Source organism: Manacus vitellinus, unplaced genomic scaffold, assembly GCF_001715985.3.
Source record: "Manacus vitellinus isolate BGI_N305 unplaced genomic scaffold, ASM171598v3 scaffold_0_pilon, whole genome shotgun sequence".
Lineage (NCBI taxonomy): Eukaryota > Metazoa > Chordata > Aves > Passeriformes > Pipridae > Manacus > Manacus vitellinus.
This window is the reverse complement of record NW_021938789.1, coordinates 23284634-23299308: the sequence shown is the minus strand read 5'-3', so window position 1 is coordinate 23299308 and position 14675 is coordinate 23284634. Positions and strand designations below refer to the sequence as shown.

The following is a 14675-nucleotide window of genomic DNA, read 5'->3' as shown; positions in this document are numbered from 1 at the left end:
TTTAAATCCTTAATGAATGAGAAAAACGAATGCATGCTCACATTCTGATCAAACAAAAGTTCTGATCTAGTTTTCCGCACTTTGCCATAAATCATTTGGACAGAAATTGTGTAAATATTAGAAGACTTACAGCATAGTTATGTTAGATCCTTTGGCAGAGAAATATTTCTCTATGCACAAACATAGTTTAAGAAGTCTCTGATCTTTGCTACTCCTAGTTGACCAACCCTTTTGTCTACTGCAGAGCTTCCCTCTTACTTTCAGCAGTCCAATGGTTTTAGTTGAGCTGTGTTTTAGAAAACAATGAAATTATTTAAATAATCAATTTAAATTCTGGTTTTTTGCTATTGTCTGTTTACTTTCTTTGGTAAGCCAGATCATTTGAGTGATGGGATGAAGGCTAGCTGTAGAATTAATGCTTTTTTCTTAGCTGAGAAGGAAAAGATAATACAAAACTGTACAGTGAGAGAATGTAAACCACTATTTCTTTCATTATTCTTGTTTGGTCTTGGAGAATCTGAAAATTCAGTCTTACGTAATTAAAAGCAGTGTAGGGAGATGTTCAGTATACATTTTTTATTATCTTTAAGCTTCTGAGGACTTCTTTAATCTTTATTATTTTCTCTCTAGCAGAGAAGTATATTAGGTATATTAAGTATATAAGGATATATATATCTCCTTTAAGTATATTTTGTCCTTAAAATTCTTCAGACTTGTCATTCGCATCAGTAATCTTTGTTGAAAGGAGACACTAAGCCACTTCCCTGCACCAAATATTCTATTAAAGTCTGTTATTCACAGGCAAAATTTGGCTGAGGGGCTTGCTGTAATTAGCTCTGAGAATGCTGATCAGCTGATAGAGTTGTTTGTTTATTTTAGTGTTAAAAACAGCTTAACAAAATTAAACCTGAGTATATGACAAACATATAAATTATTTTCATTGCAGTTTGGAATCAGAAAGATGCATTGATTTAATTCTAATACTAAGAGTAGGAAATTTATACATTTTAATATTTATTAAAAGATTAATTAGTAGACTGAACAATATCTTCCTTTAGTTTAATAAATTCTTATGACAAATTTTCTTAGTTTTATTTCAATTGTAAGGTTGAGCTTAAGGGTAAAATGTTTAAAGTCACAGTGGTTTTAAATGAGCATAAAGCTCCAGAATCCCGAACGGGCTGGCAAGATTCAAGAAAGAAAGAAATTGTTAGGCAGGCTTCTTAGGGTCCTGAAGAACTTACTTTAAAAATTTACTGTTAATATTTTTAATTTATTATAAAAATGTTGCTTATACAGCTTTTAGACTACATTTGGAAAACTTTTACATAATTTTCCTGTATTTAAACACTTCAACAATTCTAAACAAAATGTTTTATGCTTTAGAGGAACCATTCTATGAGAAGTATGAACCAAGTCTACATTTTGTTCATTGCCTTTGTTTGAAAGTCAAAACACAGACTAGAACTTTTTTCACTGACTTTCGGGATAAATGTGGGGAAAGGAAAATCAGAATATAAAGTTTCAGTGAAAATAACTAAAGTGCACTGGAAATATTTTACAGGGATTTAAATAAGTTTATAGAAAAATATTAATAAGATTACAATGGAAACTTAAGTATAATGGTTTGTACTGACAATTACTCTAATATTTTGATACAGAATTACCTGGAACTGTATGATCATCTGTTTACATTTAGGAGAGTTTGACTAGTTGCCAGAAGCATAATAAAAAAAATTAAAATTATTGTCATGCCAATAATGAAGAAAAAATGCAGAAAGCATTCTTAATTTTTTGGTATGCCATGTGCATTGCCTTGCTTATGCAGAAGCATGAGAAATACTCAAGCACTAATGCAAGCTGGATTGAGATCTTTCTGGCAGTTTAACACTGTTTCTAAGGAAATACAACAATTTTTAATTTCCCATGTTGCTCTGTGATCTTGAATTTAAAAGAAATTCAGTCTTTAGAACTTTAATTCTGCAGGTTGCAGAAGTGATCCAGGTCTATGGCATTGTTTCAATCTAAATGTCATCTGCAAAGTCATGGAACTGTATTTGTTGTAGTCTTTGTCAGTGGAGGAAAGTTTTCTTCAGTATTTTAAAACCTGCAGTGTAAAAGCATTTGGTTGGGAAAATTACCCAGTTACTGAAACAAAAATAAATTCTGAATAACTAGAGAGTTGAAATGAAAGGCAAATTGTTAATTATATCCTTTGGAAAAGATCTGTGTTATTAAAAGGTGGCAATTATCTCAACAGCAAGGTTGACAATAGTGCTATTCTCACTGGAAAATAATATGCTTCCATGAAGGAGCATGTGCCATGTCTTTCCCTGAACTATAATCCTTTCTACAGAATTTTATTTCCTCGATTTTGACCTTCAGAACAGGGCTGGTGACTTATTTTAGTCTCTGATTGCCAAGTCTCAAAGCAAGTTTCTTAAAAGAAAGGCAATTTTTAAACCACCAAGTCATGTTCTACAATAAAGGTGGGAATGAATATCTTCTTTCCAGAGATAACAAGTTTTAGAGGAGACATGAAACTAATTCTGAGCTCACATATTGGCAAAGTTTGTGTCATACTAATGACAAAGCTACTTATTAAATGTTTTGCCAGGTTAAAGAACATTGATCAGCAAAATCTGAGGTAATACTTTTCAAGATCACTTTCTAGCTTTTGATACGTCAGAATTAAAGGTAGGGGATGTTTGGGTTTTTAATCTTAAAATACCCTCTTCTACCTGCGTTCAAAATGTAGCTTTTTCTATTGATTCTTCATCTGATTGTCTTGACTTTTCAAAAATCATGGAGAGTGATTTGGCAACTACATAAGCCAGTTCACTCAGGACTTCTCAGCCTTCTCCTTACTGTTACCAGTTTTCCAGCATTGTTTATTGGGGGGGGTTACATCTTCTTTGACCCTCGTTAGAAACAGAAAATCAGTGGATTATCTGTAATTCCTGTAACTGTCATTCTTACTCTCATTCCTTTTGATGCCTCGATCAAAGCCTCAGTGTTCTTCATGCTAAACATCCATGGAATTTTTGTCTCAAGGAAGTGCAATAATGTAGCCTGAAAGCACCTAACAACTGATGTAATAGGCAATGGCTGTGTGCAGGGGAAGACTCAGTAAAGTGTCAATAATAACATCCCTTCTTTTCGGTAAGGTGTTTCAAAGTTCATTTGAGATGTGTGTGCTTCTGCTTGTTTAGCACAGGAACAGTAGAGAGAACTAGGAACGCAGAAAGCTTTGCCAGGGTAATTAGGATCCAGCACTGAGTGATTCTGCTTGAAGGAAGGTTTATCAGGAAATACAAATAGTGTCAAAATTAAGATAGCTATACGAAGAAACAAAAATACAGGTAACTATTTCTGACGTTTGCTGTTGAAGCTACTGCTAATGCTAGTGGCATCATTTAATTGTATAGGTTTCTGCCACCTTAACTTTCTATCAAATAATAGGTTTAATATTAACCTAAAATAAAGCACCTAACTAAATATATTCAAAATTAATGACTCATCTTGCCTTACTTTTGTGTCTTACATTTTTATTTAACATATTAATTTTAATGTGCATTAGACTTTTTAATATTCTTTTTTAATAGCAAGTCTTTCTTTGCTGCCTTTTCTGAGCTATAAACCTCATTTCAGATTTCTACTACAATAGTTCTGAAATAGTTCTACTTCTACAGTTCTGAAATTCTACTTTGTACTTTAAAATTTCTTTAGAATTTGTTTATTCTTCTTCAGCTTTAGAATTTGAAAATATCTGTCAAAGAAATCATAGTGAAATAAAAACTGATGATGGAAATATTATTTCCATATAGGCCTTTCCTGTATGTCTTCAGGACACCACAAAAGTGGAACCCAGAACCTATTGATGTGCTGGAGAGTTCCCATTTTTCAGAACTCTTATTTCAGATTTCCATAGGAATGGATAAACATAATGAAAAAGCTTCTTTTGACTATTTTGCTGATTTTATATTTTTTTTTACATTTATCACCATGTAAAACTGGTATATATTTTCTGACATCAAACAAATAGGGGTTAACACACTTTTCTTAGTCATAAACATCTCAGGAACAAGGAATCTGGTGTCAGATCACTCACTACAGCATGTTGTTGGAATGTTGTTTTGTGGTCTGTTTTTTTTTCTCTCAGCTACTGAGTTTAAAATAAATGCAATTCAAATTCTGTAGAGAAATGCTCTCTCACTAGGGAATGCTGGAAAATAACTTTTAAATGTGTGAATATACTTTGATTTATATAAATTTTCCTATAATGTCTTCAAACTTTTCCTGGAGTTAAATATTTCAAATTGCAGCACTTTAAGTTAAAATGGCATGGGAAACACAGTCTTGTTTCACTGTAATGATATAGCATGGTTGACACTTGCACACAAACAAGACTGCTTTCCAAGATTTAAAATAGTGTAGTGAATTGTTGGTTACCATTGAGCATAACTTTAATGACAAAAATCCTTTCAATAATTTATGCACCCACATTGCAAGAAATTTGAAAGGTTGGAAAGGAATGAAGCATTTTAAGACTTGCATTGGTTTTCTACCAGTTCAAATTCTTTGGGGGCTTTGCAACTCAGTAATGTACAATTTTACTTGCTGTGTCAGAAGCCTAATGACTAAGGAGTGAGCTTTGGGCATTTAATAACCTTCTTCCAAGTACTTTTATAGTGTTGCTTTATTTTTAGTTAGGATGCTTATATCTTAAGTCTGTTTGAAATTTTATTTGGTGTTTAAATCAATTCCACAAAAGTCACGTCTTTTGTCTGCTATTTAAGTATCTGCTTGTGCTTTATCACTAAGTTTTTCTATTCATGACTGAATTCTGCCATAATAAAAATTTCATGGTGCATTATACAATGAAGTAAAACAAGTAGGTTACTTCTATCTGGAGCTTATAGCCATAATCACTGTGCAGATTTAGCAGTTCTTTTGGCTCTCTAGAGCGCTGTCTATAATGCTCAATGGGTACATCTATATTTCTTCAGTAGGTGTAGCTATGTTTGGATTCAGATTTGGTATGTCATGAAGCTGGTTGATATCTGTGATTGTCTTTACCATTTAACAAGGCTGACATGGACACAGAGCAGAGGTTGGGAACCAAGATAATATCCTTTGATGAACAAGAATTATCTAGAAAGTATGTTTCTTGAAACTTTGTCAGTAACCTCAAGTATGATATTTCTTTCAGTATCAACTAGGGTGTTTTGTTCATTTTTTTTTGCAAACTATTAGTTTGTACTTTGTTTACCTTTCTTCCATAGCTTTCATTTCTTTGGTCAGTCAATTAAGTGAGGTATATTTCCCTCTTTGATTTGGAAAATAGAGTTTGTATCTCACTGCCATTGGGGTATTTTTACAAAATCAGTTTTGACATGGAGTCAAATCTGCTGGTCATTTTACCAGTGTGTTACATAAAAGATTTGATTCATTATTTTTTCTACTTGCAATTGATGGCGATTATATATAAATCAGTTTGGCCATGGACTAGTGAAATGCATTGACCTAATAGTTTGCTTGAATACTTTTCCAAACCTCCTCATTGTGTAAGACTCATGTGGAAAAATACTGATTTTTAATAACACTTGGTCAAACTTTTAAGATATCTGGAATAATTCCTTAAAGCAGAAGTCCAAATGTGTTTATTGAGATTTTGCAATCAGCTTCCTGATTTTGATTAAATTGGGACTATCAGGTTAGAAAGGACAGTTATACAGAAAAAACACTAAAATCTGATATGAAACTTTATTTTGGGAATGCAGGGATATAGGAAGTAGCTTAAAGCATCTAATTTATTTGGATCGATACTTACATTAACTCTTCTCAGCTCAGAATTGACCAGGAATAACTTGAATAGTAAATTATATTCAATTCTCCCTATTTTAAACACCCCTGTGTTGGAATCCTTGCTGTCCTGATGCCTTGGGAAGCCTCTTGAGAATATTTTTGAGAACATTTTTGGAAATACTGAATATTGGTAAATATTGATAAAAAGGAATATTGGAAATATTCTTGGAAAAATATTTTGGGAATATTCTGATGGAGAAAATTTGTCTTTAATTTGTATTTTGACAGTCCCAAACTCATACAAGCTTCCAATAGTTTTAATGGAGACTTCAGTCTTTTTAAGTACTCAAGAACTCAGCAATTGCTTCCATTTGTAGGTCTTTTTCTTTCAAATCCTTCCTAATGCAAATTTCTTCATGTTTGGTTACTGCTAATAATAACGTTAATGATAGACAATTTGTCCCAGAGACTCCAAGCCCTAAAAATGATCTTTTAGTCCCTGGAGCTTTATCTTCCACCTCAAATAAGCAAATACAGCTTATTTGCCCGAGCTGCAGTTGTCCATGTATTTATTGCACAACTACTCATCTGGTCTTTGACTCCCTTGAGCTGCTGGACTGACCAGCCTACTAAGTACTTTCTATATCTTTCAGTTCTTGTTTTGTTTCTACGGTGTAGTCAAATAGCTCATACACTATTTGTTCTTCAGTTGGGGTCATTGAGCAGACACAGCTGATCAACTTCTTCACTGGCACCCACAGTATGGGTCCCTAAAGCTGTAGACAAATTGTGGTGCTCTGTTGCAGTGGGGAAATATGCTCCCTGTCTTTGTTAAAATCTTATAATACACAACTACCTGTGTGGTTGAGTATGGTGCCATGGTGAGTTTCTCAGCAAACCAAAGTCTAATACTGATTTTTTTTTTTTTCTTTTTCTGTAAAGGTACCTTGGAAATGCAATGGTCATTCTGAGTCACCAGTGTATCAGGGTAGCTTTGTTAGGAGTCCTACAAGGAAAGCTTCTGCCATAACTATTTTAGCTGCCCACACTGGTGATACTGCTCTGTTATTTGAGTCTGTATAACCTTACGTCTTCTAACAAACTCCCGCTGGAGTGGCAGGTCTGGAATCCTAGCTACTTATTCCATTAGTTTTTATATCTATATGACACTGCATAAGGGTCCAGAAACCTGAAGTGGTGCACTTGTTCAAGCAAAGAAATCGAATCATAAAAGAGCTAGTGCTTGCACTCTAAGCAATGGTATACATATTGTGACTGTTCCTGAGTGTCAGTTGGTGTTATTACAATTAACTGTGTTCTAAGCGTAAGTCTGGAATTACATTTAATTATACAGTGTACCATCTTACTTAAACTAAAGTTTTATTAAACCTACTGGAATTAAAATTGCTCCATTTAAACTGTTTCTAATTTAAAGGGTTCATTTGGAAACATTCTTCAAAACTGAATTAGCTAGGATTGCCTATTTGAATGCTGTACAAAACATATGAAATTTGTCCAAAATATGTTCAAAATACTTGAACCATCTGTAAAAAAATTAACTTTGCTATGATTGCTCATGCAGAATATTTTTAATAAAATGTTTTTGTAAATCAGTCTGTCAGTTTTTATACACTTACTGTAATCTGCTCATGTACTTCTAAAAAAAAAAGTTGATATTTACTAGTACTGCACTATGATCTTTACTCAAAACAAAAACCCAAAACAAACAAAAAAACCCCACAAACAAACAAGCAAACCCCAAACCTCTTTTTCCTCAAAATTTTAATTGTATTTATAACTAGATTCAGATTCAAGAAAGCTTTCTGAAAATATACCTTAAATTAAATAGTTTATTTTTCGCTTTGTGAATTCCAGCTGCAAACCTGTTTCAGATAAGAAGTAACTATAGTAACATCATGTTCATCTGGTTTAATTTTAATACACTGCTGAAAATCTTGAAGTTGTAACGTTTCAGGGCTTATAACAGGAATCATTTCATACAGTATCGTGAACATCAGCTAGTTCTTGAAGTCCTCTTATCTGTCTGGAAGTGATGAGAGCTGAATGCTCCCTAAGAGGTGGGTGGAACCAAGTTGGACAACCCAGATAGAAGGGGTTCAAATGGGGCTGGACTGAAATCTCCCCCCAGGGAGGTTGGACAGGGCCAGTAAGGGCTGGTAGAACCCTCATGGCCCTGAGGGCATCCCTGTACAATATTTTAGTTATTAGTATATTGATAATTATTAAAAGCTCTATGTAACAGTAAGAATGTTCTTACTATGTTGCTTTTTGTTATCTATAGTATAATTTTTGAAATGGCATCACAAATCATTTACTATTTTCTGAAGGCCACATTTACATCTGTATGTATGTACATTTACACATACTTCTATATCCCTTCTGACATCTGAATGTAAATTATTGTGTGAATTATCGAGGTTACTAAATTGCGAGCTGAAGTTCACATCAAAAGAGTAACAGATTTGGTGATCCAGAGAGAAAATTATCCAGGATTTTAATGCTTTAGATGTATTTTTATTCATCTAAATACAAATACTGACACTCATCGCACTTTATACTCATCTTAATTCCACCCATCTGTAATTCCACCGATTTCAGCTAAATCTTCTCTGAATGTCTAGTTCATCTGAGTAGACTACCTTTGATTACCTTGAACCTCTGTGTTTAGGCACTTCCTGTGTAAAATAAAGTGCAGGTAAACAGTATAGATGAACTGCTGGACTTCTTAAATTGATAGGAGTTTTGCCACTGTGTTTTCTTTGGTCTAGAATTTAAGCTTGCACTAAGGAGTATAGATTTAAGTTCCTAACTTCTTCATCCCTCTTTTACATAAGACAAGGAAAGAAGAAGAAAGGAGGCTTGGCTCACCTAATTTTTCCTTTTCCTGTACTTGAGAATTTGATATCAATCTTACAATTAGAGTCTGAGAGGCAGATTTTAGCCTGAGAATTTTGATAAGTATTTTCCCAAGATGAAAGGAAAGAAACCTTTGGATAATTATGTGAACAGTCTTTGGGAGTGTAAGTTCCCAAACCTTTAGCTGAACTGGCAGAAATAGGCATGGCAGTATCGTCCCTTGCTAAGGGTGAGATTATTCTAACTGGGAAGACTCTTCACCAAATACTGACTAAGCGAAAGTGAAAAGGGCTCCTTTAAAATACACTTTGACAATGCAGATATCTATTAAGACAACTGCCTTTCTCAGAGTGGCAGTTGCCTGGACTAATCATTTTAAAAGAACCATAAGGAAAGTGAAAACCAAGTGTTGAGAAAAAGGCCCTTAGCAGCTGCTTTTGTTGTCAGAAGCCCCCTTGATTGCATCACATTTAGCTCAAAATAGTCACATTGAACACAGCGTCTCACTGATAATTATAGCTTTTTATCTAGAAAGATGGACAAGCCAAACAGTCACTTTCATCTGCCAGATTCTGTGATGCAGAGCTAATTGGCAGAATGCTAGAGAGGTCAGAGAATGGTCCAGTGAGACATTAAACACACCTGTACTCTTAGAAATTAGCTCAAATTTTAGACTTCCCAGGGAACCGATTATCATTTAAAGTTAATAATCATAGTGAAAACAACTAGGAAAAGTGTTTCTTGCAGAGGGAAGCCCTGGATTCAAAGAAAGGGACTGTGAGGTATAGAAAATTTTAGTGAAAACCTAATGCATCATTCAGGTAAAAATAAATCTTAATCTATGGCTCCTTAACTCCTTTCCTTCTCATCTTAAAAACTTTCAAGAACAGCAAGAAGCAATATAGTGAGTGACACACACAATTGGTCTGTCTAACCTAATATGCTCAGTCAGGGGATAACCAATAATAAATGCCCAGGGAAGAATCTTAAGAATAAAACAAGTATATAATAAATTTCCCAAATATTTTCCTAGCCCTTAGCCATTCCTATCTAAGACACTTCCCCAGCTGTTTCTATCAGATGTTTTAGTGGTGTTGGATAAACATACTTAAGCATAATAAGTGCTAGCAAACTGCCAGAAGCATTAATGTACCCATGATCTCACTGCAAGCTCCAGGGAAAGAACAGTGTGGTATCAGGTGACTCCAGACAGAAAAGTGCCTCTCTGCAGCAGCAGCTGCAATCCTAATTTTTCCTCCGCTCATGCACTCACCCCACTCCATTGAGAGCATGATTGGTAAGCTCTTTCTTTTTTTTCGGGGGGAGCTATTTCTCCTGACTCTCTGTTGAAGCTCTTCCCCTTTCCTGTGCATCTGTGCTTCCCCTGGAGGAGTGTATCTGGCTCCTCATTCTTCAAGAAGCAAAATTAAATTCTTTATGCAATTCTTTATTCTGGCTTTAGACACAGGATAAGCTTACATATATATATGTAAATATTTCTCAGAAGCTTAAACCTAGTTGGGTGCTGAGAGCAGTCATGCTGCAAACTGACTCAAAAAATGTTAAGACTGTATTTAACATCATGCAGTGTTTGTCTCCATGCTACATCAATTTGATCCCTAATAGTACTTGTCAGATACTACTACCAGTGGGTCAGGATTGTCTTTTACAAGATCTCACCTTCCAGTGCTCTCTTTCTTTGTTTTTTTGAGAGTAACAATTCTTTTTGTCTTCAAAGAAATGCATGACTGTGTTTGTAAGGTTTTTGTAAGTACAAGTATTATAGATTGTGCAGATTAATAGAATAATGCAGTATAGTGTTGGTTTGGTAGTTAGAAAAGTATAGGTTGTCAATATGTGGAAAAAGCTAGTGAAACAGGTTTGTGTTAAGGGTTTTTGAATTTGGAACTTTGTAGTATTGTATAAATTAGCTTCAACTGATTTCTAAAGCAGGGATTGCACAAAGGTTCCAAGCTTAAAACAGTGTTCTTAGTACTCTTTTATATAAAAAATTGACTTGTAAAATATTTTATGAAATTATTAAAAGGTTCGTTATATTTAACACAGCTCCCCTCTCAGCATGCATGTTTATATTAAGTTCTAACTTAATTCTACCTCAATTTTTTGTTCTCTCATTTATTGTCTCATACATGTTTCCCAGGATAGCCCACTGGTCTTACAGTCTGACAGAAATGTAACAGTGAATGCAAGAAATCACATGGGACAGTTAACTGGACAACTGACAGTAGGTGAGTGTTCTTTATTAACTGTTACGTTTATCAGTTTAGCTTTATGAATAGGTTTCATTAATAAAAATCACATATAAAATATTACTGAATAGTCAGGAAAAAAAATCTCTCATCACCATACTCAAACAAAAACGGGTGCCTATAATGCACAATACATACACAATAAGAGCATGATTCAGGATTAGCTCAAGGCAGAAAAAGTAGAAATGTCTCAAAACAGTTAAAACAGCTTAATGAAAAATGATTGGTTTTGAGACAACTGTAACAAAACAAACTAAAAAAAACTAAAAAAACATGTTTAAACAACACTTTCAGTGGGAAAATAACTATAATTTTCTTACAAATTCAGCCAGTCTTCCATTACTTCAGTGGCAATTGGTTAGTCCCCATCACTTTTGTAAGGCGTTTGTATCAGTACATATTCAAAGAAGTTGGAGTAATGGAATGTAAAAAAATAGAACAAAACAAAAATCAAAATGCTTTCCTAGCCATTACAAAATTTAAAGGGAAAGTCATTCATTAAAACTGATATTTTACAAAATATAAAATATAGCAGATCAAAGTTCCAAATGAAATGGAAATAAAAAAATCCTCTACTTATCTGTTTCACTTATCATGTATTTTTCCCTGCTTTTATGGTATTTACTGTGTTATACTCTTTTTTTAGTACAAATCATATTTATCATGTTAGTAAATATGGAGTAATTTTCTTTTTATATTTTCAGAACTATAACAGTACTGAAGGTATTAATTGCTTTTTAAGAATATTGGCTGAAAAAATTCACTGCAAATTGGTGTTCTAGATCTGTCACAAAACAATATATATTGACTGGGAATGGGATAAAAAAATATAGAAACATACATGTGTAAGACCTTAATATAAATAATATTAATAAATTATATAAATTCAAGTATACACCCCTTAGACTCCATGTATTTTTATTTTTTTCACTTTACATCTGGGTTAAGCTGCATTTTATCCACTTTTTTTCCTCATGTGTTGAGGTTATGTTCACATAGTTTTAAACTCTAGTTGTAATCTACACTAAGTTTTCATACTGGCTGGAGACAGTGGCTTCAAGTTGTAAAAACCTTTGGCAAGTACAGACACAGTGACATACCATCTGCACTGATTTCCCTGAATGACCACATCAAATGACTGTGAAAAGGTAACTAGACTTGCTAGAAGGTACAGATGAGGAAAATTAAGCTAACACCTGTTCTAGCCATATTGTACTTGCCCAGTGTGATTATGGAATGCAGTTCTGTATCATTTGCTAACTATATTATTAAAAACCTTCTACTTTGTCTGGTAATTGCTAAAAGGTGAGTTGCCCATGGCGGATATTCACATTGGCTGAAATAAATATAATATTATTATCACTGACATTATTCTGGCTGAATGAATCAAGTACAAAAAATGAGTGAGTTTATTGAGACTGACCTACTTAAAGGCATCACACTAGAGGTTAATATTCTAAAAACTTAAAGACCTGAAAAAAATATATGTTTTTGTGTTTCCGTCATTAGAGTGAATACCGTTAGGCTTCTTGGTGTGCAGCTGGTACGGTGTTTGGAGAGCGGAAATTTGTTAAATTGCAATATTGTATTTACATTATTTCTTATTCTTTACCTTCCTCTTTGTTCCTTAACAGCTATATGGCCTTTATTACTTCTTATATTAATATAAAAATCTGCTTCTTTATTTTTTATTAATTCCCTGTACTGTATTGGATGCATATTAACATATTTCTTATTTTCTTATCTCTTATTAAATATTTCTAACTTAATAAAATCAGTCACCACTGCTAGTACAATCAGTAAAACCTGGACGTTCTACTATTAGAAATCAAAGAAATTAACAGGCACCTAAAAATCTAATATTCCTGCCCTCCCTTCTAAAATTTTTTCTTGTGTAAGATAGAGCAGAGAAAGACAAGTTTTCGCTTTTGTCTTGTTAAAAGCATGGCCACATCTACATAAAGAATGGTAGTGAACTTTTCTATACTGTGTTTGCTGACATAAGAAAATATTTTTTCTATTAGTTGTAAATGTGCTCTGGAACATTCTTCTTTAAATGAAGAGGTATGCTGCATCCTTCGAAAACAATGAAGAGAAATGTTTTAAGCAGCAACAACAACAACAAAACAAACAAACAAAACCCACAAAAAACCAAACCAAAACAAAGTAAATTAAATTATTATACCTTGGGGGGAAAATTGTCTAGTTAACAACTTTGAAATCTTCTTATATGTTGACATCTTTAAAGAGTTGAATAATAATAATTTTAAAAAACCACCAACCTGCAAATTTATATGCATGGCAGGAGCATTCTATAAAGAAAGAAGGATACCAGTGCATTCAGAAAGGTGATAATGCACTTTTCATATATGTTATACCACTGGCATTTTATCTGTATTTCACAGGACATAAGTGATATTGCAAGGCAACAAATTGGCTGGTCTTTTCCTGTCTTTGGCATCCAAATTGCTGGTCATATCAAATTTTAGGACAACTAAAAATTCTTTCTATGGTATTTGAAACTCTGTAAGACCAAGACAGCCTCAAGAACATGCACTTAGAACTGTAACTGGTAGATAGATTAATGTAAAGAAGTGGGGTCGGGGCTGGGAGGAAGGAGGTTACATGTTCACTCAGGAGATGGAAAAATGCCAGTGAAACTCTTGATACAGGTGTTATTCAGTGAAGAAAAAGTATATTAAAAAACTCAAAACAAACCCAAAAACAAACAAAAAACCCCCCTAAACAAACTAAATATACTGGAGGATTGGAAGACTGAGTAGTTGTATGTTTAAATGGTATAAATTCAAGTTGTGGCTCCAGGTCATACAATACTAATATCTATTATTACAGTACAATGTTTTTATACTGGCAATAAAAAGTGTATAGAGAGAAAGTCACAGCTGTAGCAATACTTTCTGTTGGGATTTCTACCAAGTAAGCAAGAAATGTTGGATTGCTCTCCAGTCTATTTGTGACATGGTCAGGAATCTGCCAAGTTTGTGTCTGGATCTCCAAAAGGACTCCATGGCCTTCAGTTCTTAAACATGCCATTTAAGACCAATGGAGCAGATGTAGCACAGACGTGAGTTATATCTACAGAATAAAGATGAAAAAATGGCCATCCATTGAACTTTGTATCTGAGCTGGAAAAGGATAAGTAATCACATCTCTCCCCTCCCAACTTTCACTTAGCAATACCTTTTGCATTGTGCATTCTACTGAATTACCTTCACACAAACTTTTCCCTCTGTTTAATCAGTGTTTGCATAGTTTAAATACATATGGAAAAATATCTATTCTATTTTTGCCAGTCTTAGAAATGCACATTAATTGCTCACCTTGAGAAAGAAGTCTGTTGTTCCATGCTGTCTGCACATATCATATATACCTCTGCCTGTTTTTGAATGGAGAACATTAAGCTGGCAGCAGCTAAAAAAAATTGGTTTGATGTTTGAAATCCACTTTTGTACTTACCATAAATTCATCCTCAGATTTAATTTTACTTCACCAATTTTCTCATTTTTTGTGATAGGTTGTGGGTTTTTTTTTATTTTTTACCCTGCTGCTTCTGACAGGTATTTCTGCTACTTCTTCACCCTTTCCCATTCATAAAAATCCCAGGGGATATCTGAAATGTGCAAAAAAGTGCACTTCTTTTCTGCTAAGCTTTGAGCCCTCAGGCAGAATCATAACTCTCACAGAGGTCCAGAGCTATAA

At 33.9% G+C, this 14675-nt stretch overlaps 1 protein-coding gene across 2 annotated transcripts in view; it reads left to right on the top strand.

Moving 5' to 3' along the window:
* Positions 1 to 14675, top strand: part of SGCZ (sarcoglycan zeta) — a 182450-nt gene that overhangs the window by 106136 nt on the left and 61639 nt on the right. For both annotated transcript variants that reach the window (XM_018079712.1, XM_018079777.1), the window contains exon 3: positions 10847 to 10934. In XM_018079712.1, the coding sequence (XP_017935201.1) occupies positions 10847 to 10934 (88 nt within the window). The remainder of the gene's footprint in view (positions 1 to 10846; positions 10935 to 14675) is intronic.